General features: G+C 32.3%; 1 protein-coding gene and 1 long non-coding RNA gene across 3 annotated transcripts; both read right to left on the reverse strand.

Annotated features, from left to right (window-relative positions):
* Positions 1-806: 806 nt before the first annotated feature.
* LOC145094721 (uncharacterized) lies at positions 807-3,654 on the reverse strand. Of its 2 annotated transcripts, none has more exons than XR_013703515.1 (4): positions 2,674-3,654; positions 2,297-2,370; positions 1,337-1,543; positions 807-1,199 (listed from the first exon to the last, which is right to left on the reverse strand). It is a non-coding gene; the product is annotated as an uncharacterized LOC145094721 (long non-coding RNA). The 2 variants fall into 2 exon arrangements; XR_013703514.1 differs by having other exon boundaries at positions 807-1,265.
* Positions 3,655-5,361: 1,707 nt separating this feature from the next.
* LOC145094722 (phosphatidylinositol 3,4,5-trisphosphate 3-phosphatase and protein-tyrosine-phosphatase PTEN1-like) lies at positions 5,362-9,132 on the reverse strand. Its single transcript, XM_079032792.1, has 8 exons — positions 8,897-9,132; positions 7,646-7,970; positions 7,366-7,542; positions 7,148-7,261; positions 6,284-6,616; positions 5,827-5,928; positions 5,546-5,724; positions 5,362-5,466 (listed from the first exon to the last, which is right to left on the reverse strand). The coding sequence occupies exons 2-8, from the start codon at positions 7,931-7,933 to the stop codon at positions 5,454-5,456; spliced, it is 1,206 nt and encodes a 401-aa protein (XP_078888918.1). The 5' UTR covers positions 7,934-7,970; positions 8,897-9,132; the 3' UTR covers positions 5,362-5,453.
* Between the last annotated feature and the right edge of the window lie 3,600 nt (positions 9,133-12,732).

The following is a 12,732-nucleotide window of genomic DNA, read 5'->3' on the forward strand; positions in this document are numbered from 1 at the left end:
TTTACGGTTTTGGTTTTAAGTATACGAAATTTAGGTTTAGAATTTTGGGTTTAAGGTTTTTCATTTGGTTTTGGGTTTAGGTATAAGAAAGATTTCGTTCAGTTAAGTCATTTCCTTATATTTACGTCGAAACAGATTTCCATCCCTAATTTTTTATAGAATAGTTTGTTTTTATGTGAAGAAGATCTTGATGGTCGGTGGTCGGTGGTCATAGGTAGGTACATAAATTGGAAAAAGACGATCAATGAACCTTTGAGCCATAATTTTTTATCGAATAAGTTAATAAAAAAATGACTAAAATGAGAGGGTGTTAATTTGGAGCAAACAATGGAAGATACTCACATAAATTACATGGAATCGGTCACGGGACCGAAAGTGACAATTTATAAAATGTTGGAATTTGCTGCAAAACTATTTAAAATTCGGAACATCTTTGAAATCGGCCAAAATAATTCCAATACTATCAGGTTCCTTATCTTACCTATTTCATCTTTTATCTAATATTATGTGTTTAATGGAATCTTATTATTTTATAAATATAGTCCACCTCTTTTTTTTCACAATATGAGACAAACTCAAGGAGTATATTACTCCCCTTTCATGATCACTCTCCTTAAACTCTCGGCACATTATATTTTCCTTACATATATTATATTTTCCTTACATATACCAAGTTAGGACTCTTAAAAAGGATATTTGAACTAAAAAATACACAATTCTCCAAATAATTATTTCAATGAAATAAAGATATGGATGAATGTTAAGTAGAAATATGAATAGGATGCAAGTTTTATTGAATTGGTTTAAACCATTTGTCTAACACATATCAATTTTTTTATAGTTTTTTAAAATACATGTAATATATTCAAATAGATTTCGTATGCATAACTAAATGGAGAAAGATAGTTACTCCAAAAATGCAAATCAAAATTTGAACTTCACCACCTGAAGTTGCAATGTCCAATTTGAAAGTAAAATTTGCAAGCCCTCTGTTAAAATTAAAATTCAAACTAAATGGAGTTACAAATTCCTAATTATAAACTATGTCACACACATGTATTTGGAACAAACTACAATTGCCGACACCTATGTCACATACAAGTATTCGGATGTTTTGCTAAACAATTCTAAGAAGATCCAGCTCGTGGTGGTACATTGTGGAACTATTCAAATTCAGTACTCCCTTGGTCTCTCACCAGCTGACCAACCAACCAAGAAAATCCTTTATATTTCATACATTCATACAGATCAGATCACACACAAATCTGCTGAGAGATTCAGTGGTGAGATATTTTGAATTTTATAATTTGGAATACAAGAGTGAGGGAGCTATAACCTGGTCCTGGTGAACATGATGGAGAGGATGCTGACATGAAACCCAAATTCAAGAATCGGGAGTATAGATTAGGGAATTTTGAGTATATTAAAAAATGGTCCTTGAGTTTAGTTGATTTTTTTTTTCAGTTTTGGAGTGTCCATAACTTTGTGTGTGCCAAACTCCATATTTCACTTCAAAGTGTGTCCATAACCTTGATTTTTGACCCTGCAACATGAAGATAACCGGTTTTCATCTTATGCATCCTTTTACCAAATGAGCCTTTAAAGTTAAGAAAGTAGACAAACCATTGTATTACATATTACAGGGACGGGATGAAATATAGAATGATAGAGGGTAAAAATGGCAATATAAGAATATCTAGAATAAGGGTGTGAGATAGAACAATAGAGGGTAATATGGTAATTTGTTGTTTTCAACAATTCCATTGAAGTTTTGTCTCCTATCAGGGTCTCTTAACGCCATTAACATGTGTTATTAACAAAGATTTAATGTAAAAATATGAAATTAGTCATTGCAAATAGGATTTCAACCTTCAAAACTTAAGAACCAAGTTCAACTAATTCTCAAAATTCCTTAAAATCACATTACATATCAAAGTAAAACTGATAGTTTGAGATCATAAAGAACGAATTCACATGCAGTGCAAAAAGAAAAAAGAAAACAAATGCAATTTAACATGCAATTGATAAATTCAATATTATTTGAACCATAAAAGTTTATATTTAAAAATTCAAGCGTCAATATTATAAAACCCCATCTAATTAACGAATCATAATTCTTAATTTGAAGAAAAAACCAATAATTTATGACAGAATTACATCAGAGTACTTCGTTGTTAGTCTCTTATTTTATCACCTAAATATATTAAACCATAATTATTAAAATCAAGATTTTTAAGAAAGAAAGAGCGGATAAGAAAAGAAAATACTCTCTTTTGAGAAGCATCTATGTTACCACCTTTGAGAAGCATCTTTCAATATAATCTTGGGGGTTTCAGCTGCTGCCACTATCCATGAAGCTCTGTGTAGGCTCTGTTGTAGATACTGAGTCAGTAGTATGAAAATAAAATTAAACAAAAAAGTCGGATTTATAGAACTTGGTCGAGAGGACAATGGCAAATGAGTCAAATATATCTTAAAAGCAAAACAACTACCCAATCAACAAAAAATTTAATATGATAACAATTAATACAACCTATTATATAAATAGGAAACCCTAACCCCCAAATCAACCCAATCAAAATTTTATGTACGAAATGAATAGAAATACATCTAAATTTTCATCAGATACATGGCATAAGTTTTTCTTATGAATCTATTAGATGAGAAACTTACAAGATCTTTGGTGTTGACAAATCTCTTTGTACGTATGCTCCAGGAAAAAATACAAGGTAGATGTGAGCAATTGCTTACCTTAATATCGGTGTTGAGAGTGAAAGAAAGACAGAACAATTGCTTACCTTCGACATCGACTGATAAAATATGGAAGAGAAAAGGATGAGGGTAGAGGTGGTAGTGGTGGTTGCGTTAATTGGCGTTGAAGGTGGTGGTAGCAACTTCGATTAGGCTTCGATTCACGGTGGTGTTAAGAAATTTCAATGCCAAGCATCTTCCAGTGGATGCTAATGTTTGAACCAAATAGAAACACGGTGGGATAAATAGATGAAGATAAAGAAATTTCAAAAAAATACCTCTATCCTTAAATCACGAAGGTTCATTTTCAATAATCAAATTGAAGAGATGATGTTGCCCCGCTAGTGAAGTCGTTCAAGCAGATGATTTTGTCTACGTTTCTCTCCAAATCACGATATGATAAGTTTTGATTTAAAAAAAAAATGAATCGTCTGTTCTTCCTGGGGCGGCAATGGGATCGAAAGTAGAAAACATGTCTCCATCTGTTTGATCGTTCTCCCTTTTAACTCCCATAAAAGTCGTAATCGTTTGGTTGAATGTGTGCGATTCTGAAGGTGGATTTTGACCTAAAAAATCTTGATTGAGTGGAACAGGCAACAAACAGATTGTTGGGTGTAGAGAGATAATCGACCAGATGATTGAGTATGTATGCAGTGGTGAACAATGATGGTGGTTGAGGCAAAGCGGCAATCGGCGACGTAGCAGAAGGCCAAAGGCTGAGTTTTTTGTCAAGATGATGTAATCACCTGTGGTAGAGGTCGACGGCTAGGGTTTCTAGAGAGACTTATGCCAGATCAGTGTGATGAGGGAGTGATGGGTAGCTTGTATTTGAATGTATCTATATATATGAACAATGAACAAAAATACCAAGATATGCGGAAATGCTCAGATAAGATAATGAGCAGGTCAAAACTCAAAACAATAACGCCTTGATAACAGGGGCGATAGGAATACTAATTCATTATCCCTTCCTTGACTTTTTTTAACTATTGACGGACTTCTTACTTATCCTTATATACTAAATGTTATACTAAATGTTGACCGGATTATATTTTAAAGCATAAAATCATTGTACATGAAGCAATAAAGTTTGTACCTCTTAAATTTCAGCCTTTGACCAAAGATGCATTTTAAGGTATAATATATATATATATATATATATATATATATATATATATATATATATACACACATATATATGCACACAAATAGGTGTGTATCTATTTTTTTTATAAAATCGTGTTTGTTTATATTTTTTTGTAAAAATGTGTTTGACTAATTCTTTATATAATACATGTTTGTATACATTTTATATAATCGTGTTGGTATACATTTTATAAAAAAGTGTTTAAATAATTTTTTATATAATACGTGTTTATATATATTTTATAAAATCGTGTTTGTATACATTTTATAAAATGTATACAAACACGTATTATATAAAAAATTGTTCGTACAAGTTTTTATAAAAAAAAATGTAAACAAACACGATTTTATAAAAAAGATATAGATAAAATAGGTGTTTGTATACATTTTTTTTTGTAAAATACGTTTTTGTATACATTTTTTATAAAAACGGATTTGTATATATTTATATACTTAATAAATATTTATTTTTATAACAAGATATTTCATATAAAAAAGTTTTTATATAGAAAATATAAGACTTTTAAGTGAAAATACGTTTTTTTGTATAAATATAATTTTATAAAGAAAAAACTTATTAGAAACAATTCTTTGAGAAAAAAAAAGTTGTAAAAAAAACTAAAGTTATGATGAATTCATAATAAAATTCTAAAATTTGGGCAAAAAATGTAAAGTTTGGACCAAATTTGTAACAAAATTTAAAATTTGTGCCAAAAGTATAAATTTTGGATCAAATTTGTAATAAATTTTGAAATTTGGGCCAAAAATGTAATTTTTGAAAGTTGGATGACCTGTTGACCTGGTCAAAGGGTTAAATTGATTACGGTTACCGGTATTTGAGACTTAATTGAATAAAAAAAATATATAGGGACTAAATCGATTATGAGCCCAATATGTAGGGACTTTATTGCAGTTTTCCTAAATTTAAAATTTGAAATTCAAATTTGATAATTAATAGGTTGACAAATGATCTGATATTTGAAATATAATATTAATGATGAAATCTAATAATATGACACTTGTCAATAAGAGAATAAACCTATTCATTTATTAGAATAGGAAGAAAGGAGATTAGTGTGATGTTTAAGTTGTAAGTCCTTGAACAGGTTCTTCATAATAAAGAGAGCCATTATTTTAATCTATGAAACTCATCTCTCATAAATCCATTTATGCTTACGTGTCCATTAATCAACTCAATACAAATTTGCCAACTCTGCACTAAACCTACTAATTTCGACGATCAAAAGATGTTTTTTAATAAATAGATAATTTGAATGGTCATATGTGTACAAATGATATAGTTTGGTGGTATTTTTTTTTTTTTTGATACAACTCAAATTTGAATGGTGTTTTTCATATGTTTTTTAAACTTAGTTACTGTTTTAAGTCATTTTTCCATTCTATAACTATAATGTTTCAAAAGCTTCTATAAATAAAGAGAATGATATAAAAGATATAAACACAAGCCTAATCCATTCATTTACACATTTCATCGATATTGACCAATCATTATTCTCAAATATACATTTTTGTGGGAACCATCACAATTTTCATCTTCATTTCTTCTTTCTAAAAATATATGCGACAAAATTATAAGTTTTAAATGAATAGAACCCAACAATAAAAACCAAACCAATGACCAACTCACCGGTTAGAATTGCAACCATCTCCACAATCGCTATCTTCACTACCGTCGGTCAGCGTCAGACCCGAGAACAATTCATTAGGGTTAGGGTTCGGCGGACCAAAAAGAAACTCAACACGGAAGTCAGGACCTGCTATCGATTTTCCTTTACTTCCAACTTTATCCAATTCCGTTATCGAAAACTGAAGAAAAACAAATCCGAAAGCGCAAAATTAGAAGCTCTATCATATATTTATCATATATTTGAATGATTGAATCTAAGTAAATGAGATCGGTTGAAGTACATGTATCGAGTTGTCTTCGATAAAAGCAGTATTGAAGCAAGCATAGAAGAGACGACCTCCAATGTTCTTCTCGTAGAATGTCACACACACATCTCCATTAACCTTTCCAACCATTTTACAACATCATTGATTTGATAAAAGGAAAAAAAATGGGAAAAGGTTAAAACTGACCAACGAACTATTTCGTCTAACCACTTTTAGTCACTAAACTTATATGTCCACTTTTAGGTAATAAACTTTCCAAAAATAATGGACAAAAATAAGATTCGGAAAGTTCATTACTTAGACGTGAAAAAAAAAATAAGTTGACGTGCTAAAAGTAGACGATTTTTTGAAACTCCGGTACCTAAAAGTGGACGAAAAAAGTTGAGCGACTAAAAATGGACAAATGAAATAGTATGTTGGTCGTTTTTAACCTTTCCAAAAAAAATCGATTTCAGGTAATCTACAATCATACTTGAACAGTTTTCCCAAAGTAGCAATCGAGGCAACTCTGTGTCTCCTCTTCGTCTTCCTCGATAAAGGAGAAAGAGTGTCGACCACCGTTTCTAATTTTTCTACAGAAATTCCGGCAAGTGTCTGTGGATGGACGATATCGTTGTCCAGAAACCTCTTGCATTTGTGACACAACGAAGAAGACTGTTTCTATGTTTTTGGTGTCGATCAGTCGGATCTGTCGAAACTCTCTGCAACTTGGTTCCGGAATGTTGACGTCCGGCGGACAGCCGCTCGGAAACGAAAGAGATTTCTGCCAGTAATTAACGTAACGTCGTTGGCTTGGAATTGTCACCTGCATATCATTTTCATTCAACTTTCAATTTATTATTCTTAATATAACAATGTTCTTCTTTTTTTACTTGTGAACTGTAAATTGGTTGATATTAGTAGTTTATGATATATATTAAATTTAAGGGTTAATATCATAAAAGGGTAAAATACTTAATAGTTTATATATTCTTATTTTTCTTGATTAAACATTAACTTTTTTTCCTAAAAAACACCTTGTTTTTTTTTGTTTTTTCTCAATTTGGACCTTTTAACATGTTTACCCGTAATTTTTCGATTTTAGACAACTTTTTTTCTGAAAAAATCCTGATCTTTCTTTTTCGAAATTCCCTCAACATTTTATTTTTTTCCAAAAAAAATGTCCGTAACCGGAAGAATATCGGTAAACATGCTAATAGGGCCAACTAAAAGAATAACATTACAAGGTCTTTTTCGGGAAAAAAAACAAAATTGAGGTTAATTCCAAAACAAAAAAGGTCTTTTATGATATTAACCCTAAATTTAATTTTTATGTTTCAACTTAGTTAAAACTTACTCCAAGGTTATTTGTGGTCCTTTTATCTGCATAAACCTGAAGAGCTTCCTCTGCTAACAAGCCACTGTAAACCAAGTACGAAGATACCATCAACCCTGTCCGACCTTTCCCTGCCTATTGAATTTTCAAAAATATTTAATTTTTTATATCAATATATTCGCATAAACCTTAGGAAAAAATAATCCAAAAAGGAAATATTTTTAAATTTGCAATTTTACCATGCAGTGAATGACAACTATATTTTTTGGGTCGCTTGAAAGCCAGGAATGAACACTTTGACAGAACTCCTTGATCATAGGGAGCGATGGGACGTGATTATCATCGAATGGGAATCTTTCCACACGATCATTAAAATGGGATGGATCATAATCTTGCTCTATACATAAGTTATACACCTACAAGGTTGAGAAAACAATAAGTTATATCTTATATTCACATATAATAACAAAACAAATAATAATAATAATAATGAGAATGGTATAGTATTTAGTCATTTACCTTGTAGTGTCCAGCATGTCGCATTTCCAAAACCTCTTTGACTTGCCACATAGGATTTCGATAAATGGCTCTCATTCTTTCGGCTGGAAAGGACATTGCTAATATACGATCTGTGATGTAAGACATATCAAGATCATATCCACCAACAAGCATCCGCCTTCTCTTTTGAGACACCAATCTACGTACAAACATATGTGTCGACATATAATTCATTAGTTGATATTGAGCTGCAAGAGCCTTCTCATCTTTAGTGTTTCCTGGCACCAATGTAGTAGAATTCAACCCCATTTTTGTTCTTTGGTATACAACACTACTTCCTAGGCACCTGTGTAGAAGTGTTTGGTAGAAGTAGTAGTAAGCTTTTAAAAGGTGTACAATTACATAAATACTAAAAGACAAGAGCTCTTAAAATCCACTTGAAGTAACTTTTGGATTGAGAGTTTTCGGTGTAATATAAAAATTTTAGGCTAGTACTTCCAAACCAAGCTTTTTCTTTAATTCGAGTTATTTCTTAAAAAGCTCCTAAAAGCTCGTTGTCGAACATATCCTAATTGTGTTTATATGATACTAATATATTGTGTTAAAATGGTTTAGTATTTTTGTACTAAACAAAAATATTGATTAGATAACTCAAGAAACTTATACTATGTTTAAACAAGCGGTTTAAGTAAGATACTCTTAGAAAGCACAATGACTAGGATTATGGGAATTAAGCATGCATGAAAAATATGGGAGATATGAATTACAAAAAAGCAAGTTCTATACACATCAAAAATGCAATAGCTAAAAGATTATAAGCCATAAGTTATTTAGGAGGGGCATTTCGAAAAATGTACATTGCTATTTTATGATACGTTTCCATACATTTTAGGAGAAAGCTTAACATAGACTACAAAATAATTTGGTATCATTCTCATCTTTCCCCATTATCAAAATTGCCAAGTATAATTTACACATGAAAGAAATCATGCTTTCTAAAGCCATAATCACAATTACCTTAATAGATATTTATATGAAAATTTATCAATTTACAATGCGATTTCATTTCTATATTCCTTAAACAAATTACCCTAGAACATTAATGAAGTTGTTGGAATAGAAGTAATCTACAAATTCATGCTAGAATTATTTATTAGAATGATGATCAACCAATCGACAATGTACATGAAATCAAAAACAAATCATGAAACAAAAATGAAAGGGGTAGAGAAGAAATCAATTTGTAAGGTGAAAACAGTTGTGGAGACTTGCCTTTGGATCCTTGGAGATTCAGAATTGTAAAACCCTAAACGATCGGTCGAATTGGTCCAAAAATCGTCATAAGATTCCTGTACGATTCTTGGACCAGTTGAAGAGGCATTTCCTAGGGCAAAATTATTTGATTTTAAGGAGACAAGAAGGAGAAAAAGAAGGTTGCCATGTCTAAATTAAGAAACAAACAAACACAATCCAAAATCTGTTGTTTATGTGAGAAATGGGAGCGAATTTTTGGCCACAATTTCTTAGGCACGCCCAACGAAAGTATAGGAGAGATGTCATTGTTTAGTTTGTGTTTGTGTGAGAGAGAAATGCGCACGAGTTTATAAGTCCCAAAGTCCTCTCTCTTTTTTTGTAAAAAAAAAATGGAAGTGATTCGTAGATAATATTTGTTTTTCTATACATAATAATTTTTGTTTTATTGAGTTATACAATATAATAAATTAATATACAAATTGTTGTTCATGGAAAAAGTTTGTTCTTATGAATCAGCTCCCAAAAGGAAAAGGATTACTAGAATCTTATCTGGGAGTGAGCAAAAACCGAAAAACCGCAAAAAAAATAAATAAATAAATAAATAAAAAACGAGACCGAAATACTGAAACTAAACATAAAACTTATGGTTTGGTTTCTACTTTTTCAAAAACCGAAATTTTCGGTCCGGTTTCACTTTTAGGAATTCAAAAACCGCAAAATAACCGATCTGCGACAATTGTGAGAACACATTGTGTTCCAAGTTTTTAGGATTATCTAAGTGGAGCATTGTTTGTATTAGTAGCAAAAGATGAAACCTAAAACGATTTTAAAATAAAATAGTAAATTAGGAAATGGAAAAGGAAAAAATTAAATAGATTTTTATTATCACTAAGATTTGTTAATTTTTTCTAAAATGGGAGAAAACACAAAACATTTGTCAATCGTTCCGTGGGAAGCGGAACAAAGGAAAGAATATATATATATATATATATATATATATATATATATATATATATATATATATATATATATATATAATTGATGAATTGATTCCTAACACTCATTGTTGGATTAATGTATCAACTTTTATTATTTGTTGTTTGAATAAGATAGCACCATTGTTATAAGTATCTTTTCGAATTTTAAAAGTTAAAAATATATGAGATTAAAAACCAAAGTAAAATTCCCTATGTACTTGCTAAACATCTAAAAATTATATTTGTCCAGCCTAAACTCTAAATAACGTATTTGACATTGAATGTTTTTTTAATATCATATATACCTAGACCTATTTTTTTGATAATTTTTATTGATTTATAATCTTTTTTACCATTTTAAAATCATTAAAACTAAAAACAGAAATCAAATGGACAATATTGCCCTTCCTTTACAAATCACATGTTTAATTTAATTCGGACGATGTTTTACTATCATCTCCATCCTCAAATTGTTATTGACTTCTTCACGATCGCTTTCTATCTCCTCACCGTTGACGTCTCACCGACTTTTTTTTTTGTTGACGGTACTTCTTGGTTGCATCAAGGGTATGCAGATTAAAATGGATGTATTTGTCAGCCGCAAGAAACAAACAGCAATGGAATCCTTCGTTGCTTGCGCAATTTCGCGTTCTTGAAATCGTTATCATCTCCGTTACATTCAAATTATCTCCATGGCGTCAACCTAAATATGGTAATTAAAAAAGTAAAAGCTTGAGCAATACAGAAGAGCACAAAACAAATACATTAATAAACTGACAAAGATATATGAATGTATATTAGATACCAAAAGTAATTTACATAGATACATCGTAGAGTTGTTTACCAAAAAGCAGGCGTCTACGCTCATACATCACCGCTAAAACATACAAAATATAAAGAGTATCAGAAAGCGGTCTACATACCCAAATAACAAATAAACATAACTAATCAACATACTCATCATCACCACCACCATCATCATCGTCATGGTGCGTCCCTGATATGCCTGCCCCATCACTAGGTCATTGTTAAGGGGATAAGCGAATCCCTGAAAGTGAACCAATCGCACATAGTCCCCGCCATCCACTATTGATAATGACGGACATCATGTACCTCCTTACTCAGCTCGTCCATGTGCCTAGAGAAATGGGCTATATCCATCTCAGGTTGCGGGCCTCGCTGAGTAGAGCACGTCAAACACGTTGTTGACGATAACCCTGCTGAATATCTCTCTCTTCTTCATGCTCCAGACCCACCAGGCAAATGGGCACATCGACGTCATCAGGAGGAATCCTCAAAACCCGACTAGGCCTACGAATAACCACTCGTAACCGCGTCATAGCCGCCTCGTCCAACTCCCAAAGAGGAAAATAATTATCCCAAGGGTATCAACACCATAGCACCGAGCCAAGCAAAAATTGAAATGGCCACCACAAATCTTGCTCCGTGGCTAAGAGCCTAGAGCTAAATTGGAGGAGAGGAAGGAGGCAATGGTATAAGGGATATGGAGGTGAACATCGGTGTGGAAAAGACACCATCTAGGAAAAAGTTCACTGAAGGGACCTTATTATGATCCTCACGATGATGGATAGTGGAGGCGATGAGGTAGTGCATGAACCGGTGCAAAAGAGATCTGAAGTTGCTCTCCTTCGTCGATCTCGATACGTAATCCCTAACAACGAATGCCCAGATACTCAAATGGTTGTATTCTCTCGGCTCTGAGACAATACAACCGTCTAAGTAGGCCTCCAAGAAGGATGATCAGTATCCTCGACAGAGTATATATCCAATGTGGAATAAATCTCCATGGGATGCAATGCGATCAAACTGGGCCCTTCCTTTTGAAACATGTAGTACCTGAAAACATTTTAAACAAAAATCGTAAGCACAAAGTGTCACACCCCAAAACCGGAATGGCGGAAACGTTATGGGGTGGATGACGTCATGTCAAGTATCACAACATATGCAGTATAGTAATCAAAGTACAACAACCATTGCATTAATAGTAATAGTTTTACATAAGTTACAGTTTATAGAGACATCAAAGTAATACAGAAACTAGTATAGATGCAGCTCGGTTCTAGGCTGGCTTCACAAAAGCTCTCGGGTGTACCTGTCTATTGCTGACCTGAGAATACAAGTTCTTTTGAAAGCGAGTATCAGCATTTTCATAAATGCTGGTGAGTTCATAAGTATTTAGTGTCATTTGTATAAGTAAACATTTTATTCAAAATAACTTTATAAAAAGTAGTAGTTTAGAATCTACGGTGTATTAGTGTCCTTTCCAGAAAATCCTATATTTTCTAATTAAAAGCAGTCTTCTACCAAGACTCGACAGTTTTATGTTTTAAACAAAATTTCCCCTGAAATACTATCATTACCAAAATACGGCATTTGACTTTAAAGAAAGTAGGAGAATATCACTAGTAAAAATACTAGGGGAAAATAACATATGCCTCAGCAGAAAGTACTGCTGACTAAGGCAAAAGAAATCATAGACTCCAGGAGAGTATCGAATGAATGATACGCCTGGCTCAGTCTAACAAAAGGAAACACATACCCCAGACGGTATCAAATGTACGATACGGCTAGCAAGGTCTAAAACAAAGAACACAGACCCCAGACATTATCAAATGAAAGATACAGCTAGCAAGGTCTAAAACAAAGGGGCACAGACCCCAGACAATATCAAATGAAAGATACAGCTAGAAAGGTCTAAAACAAAGGAAAAACAGACCCCAGACAGTATCAATTGAACGATACAGCTAGCAAGGTCTAAAACAAAGGGACACAGACCCCAGACAGTATCAAATTAATGATACAACTAGCAAGGTCTAAAAAAAAGGGTGAATGTGAACTCGTATGTAACCATGATGA

The sequence above is a fragment of the Lactuca serriola genome, chromosome 3 (genome assembly GCF_051521515.1).
Source record: "Lactuca serriola cultivar US96UC23 chromosome 3, Lser_US96UC23_V15, whole genome shotgun sequence".
Taxonomy (NCBI): domain Eukaryota; kingdom Viridiplantae; phylum Streptophyta; class Magnoliopsida; order Asterales; family Asteraceae; genus Lactuca; species Lactuca serriola.

Coding starts and splice junctions, on each gene's coding strand:
- LOC145094722 (XM_079032792.1), bottom strand. CDS start 7,933: ATGGGGTTGAATTCTACTACATTGGTGCCAGGAAACACTAAAGATGAG. Junction 7,262..7,365: donor TAGTTGTCATTCACTGCATG/GTAAAATTGCAA, acceptor AAAATTCAATAG/GCAGGGAAAGGTCGGACAGG. Junction 5,929..6,283: donor ACTTTGGGAAAACTGTTCAA/GTATGATTGTAG, acceptor ATGGTTGGAAAG/GTTAATGGAGATGTGTGTGT.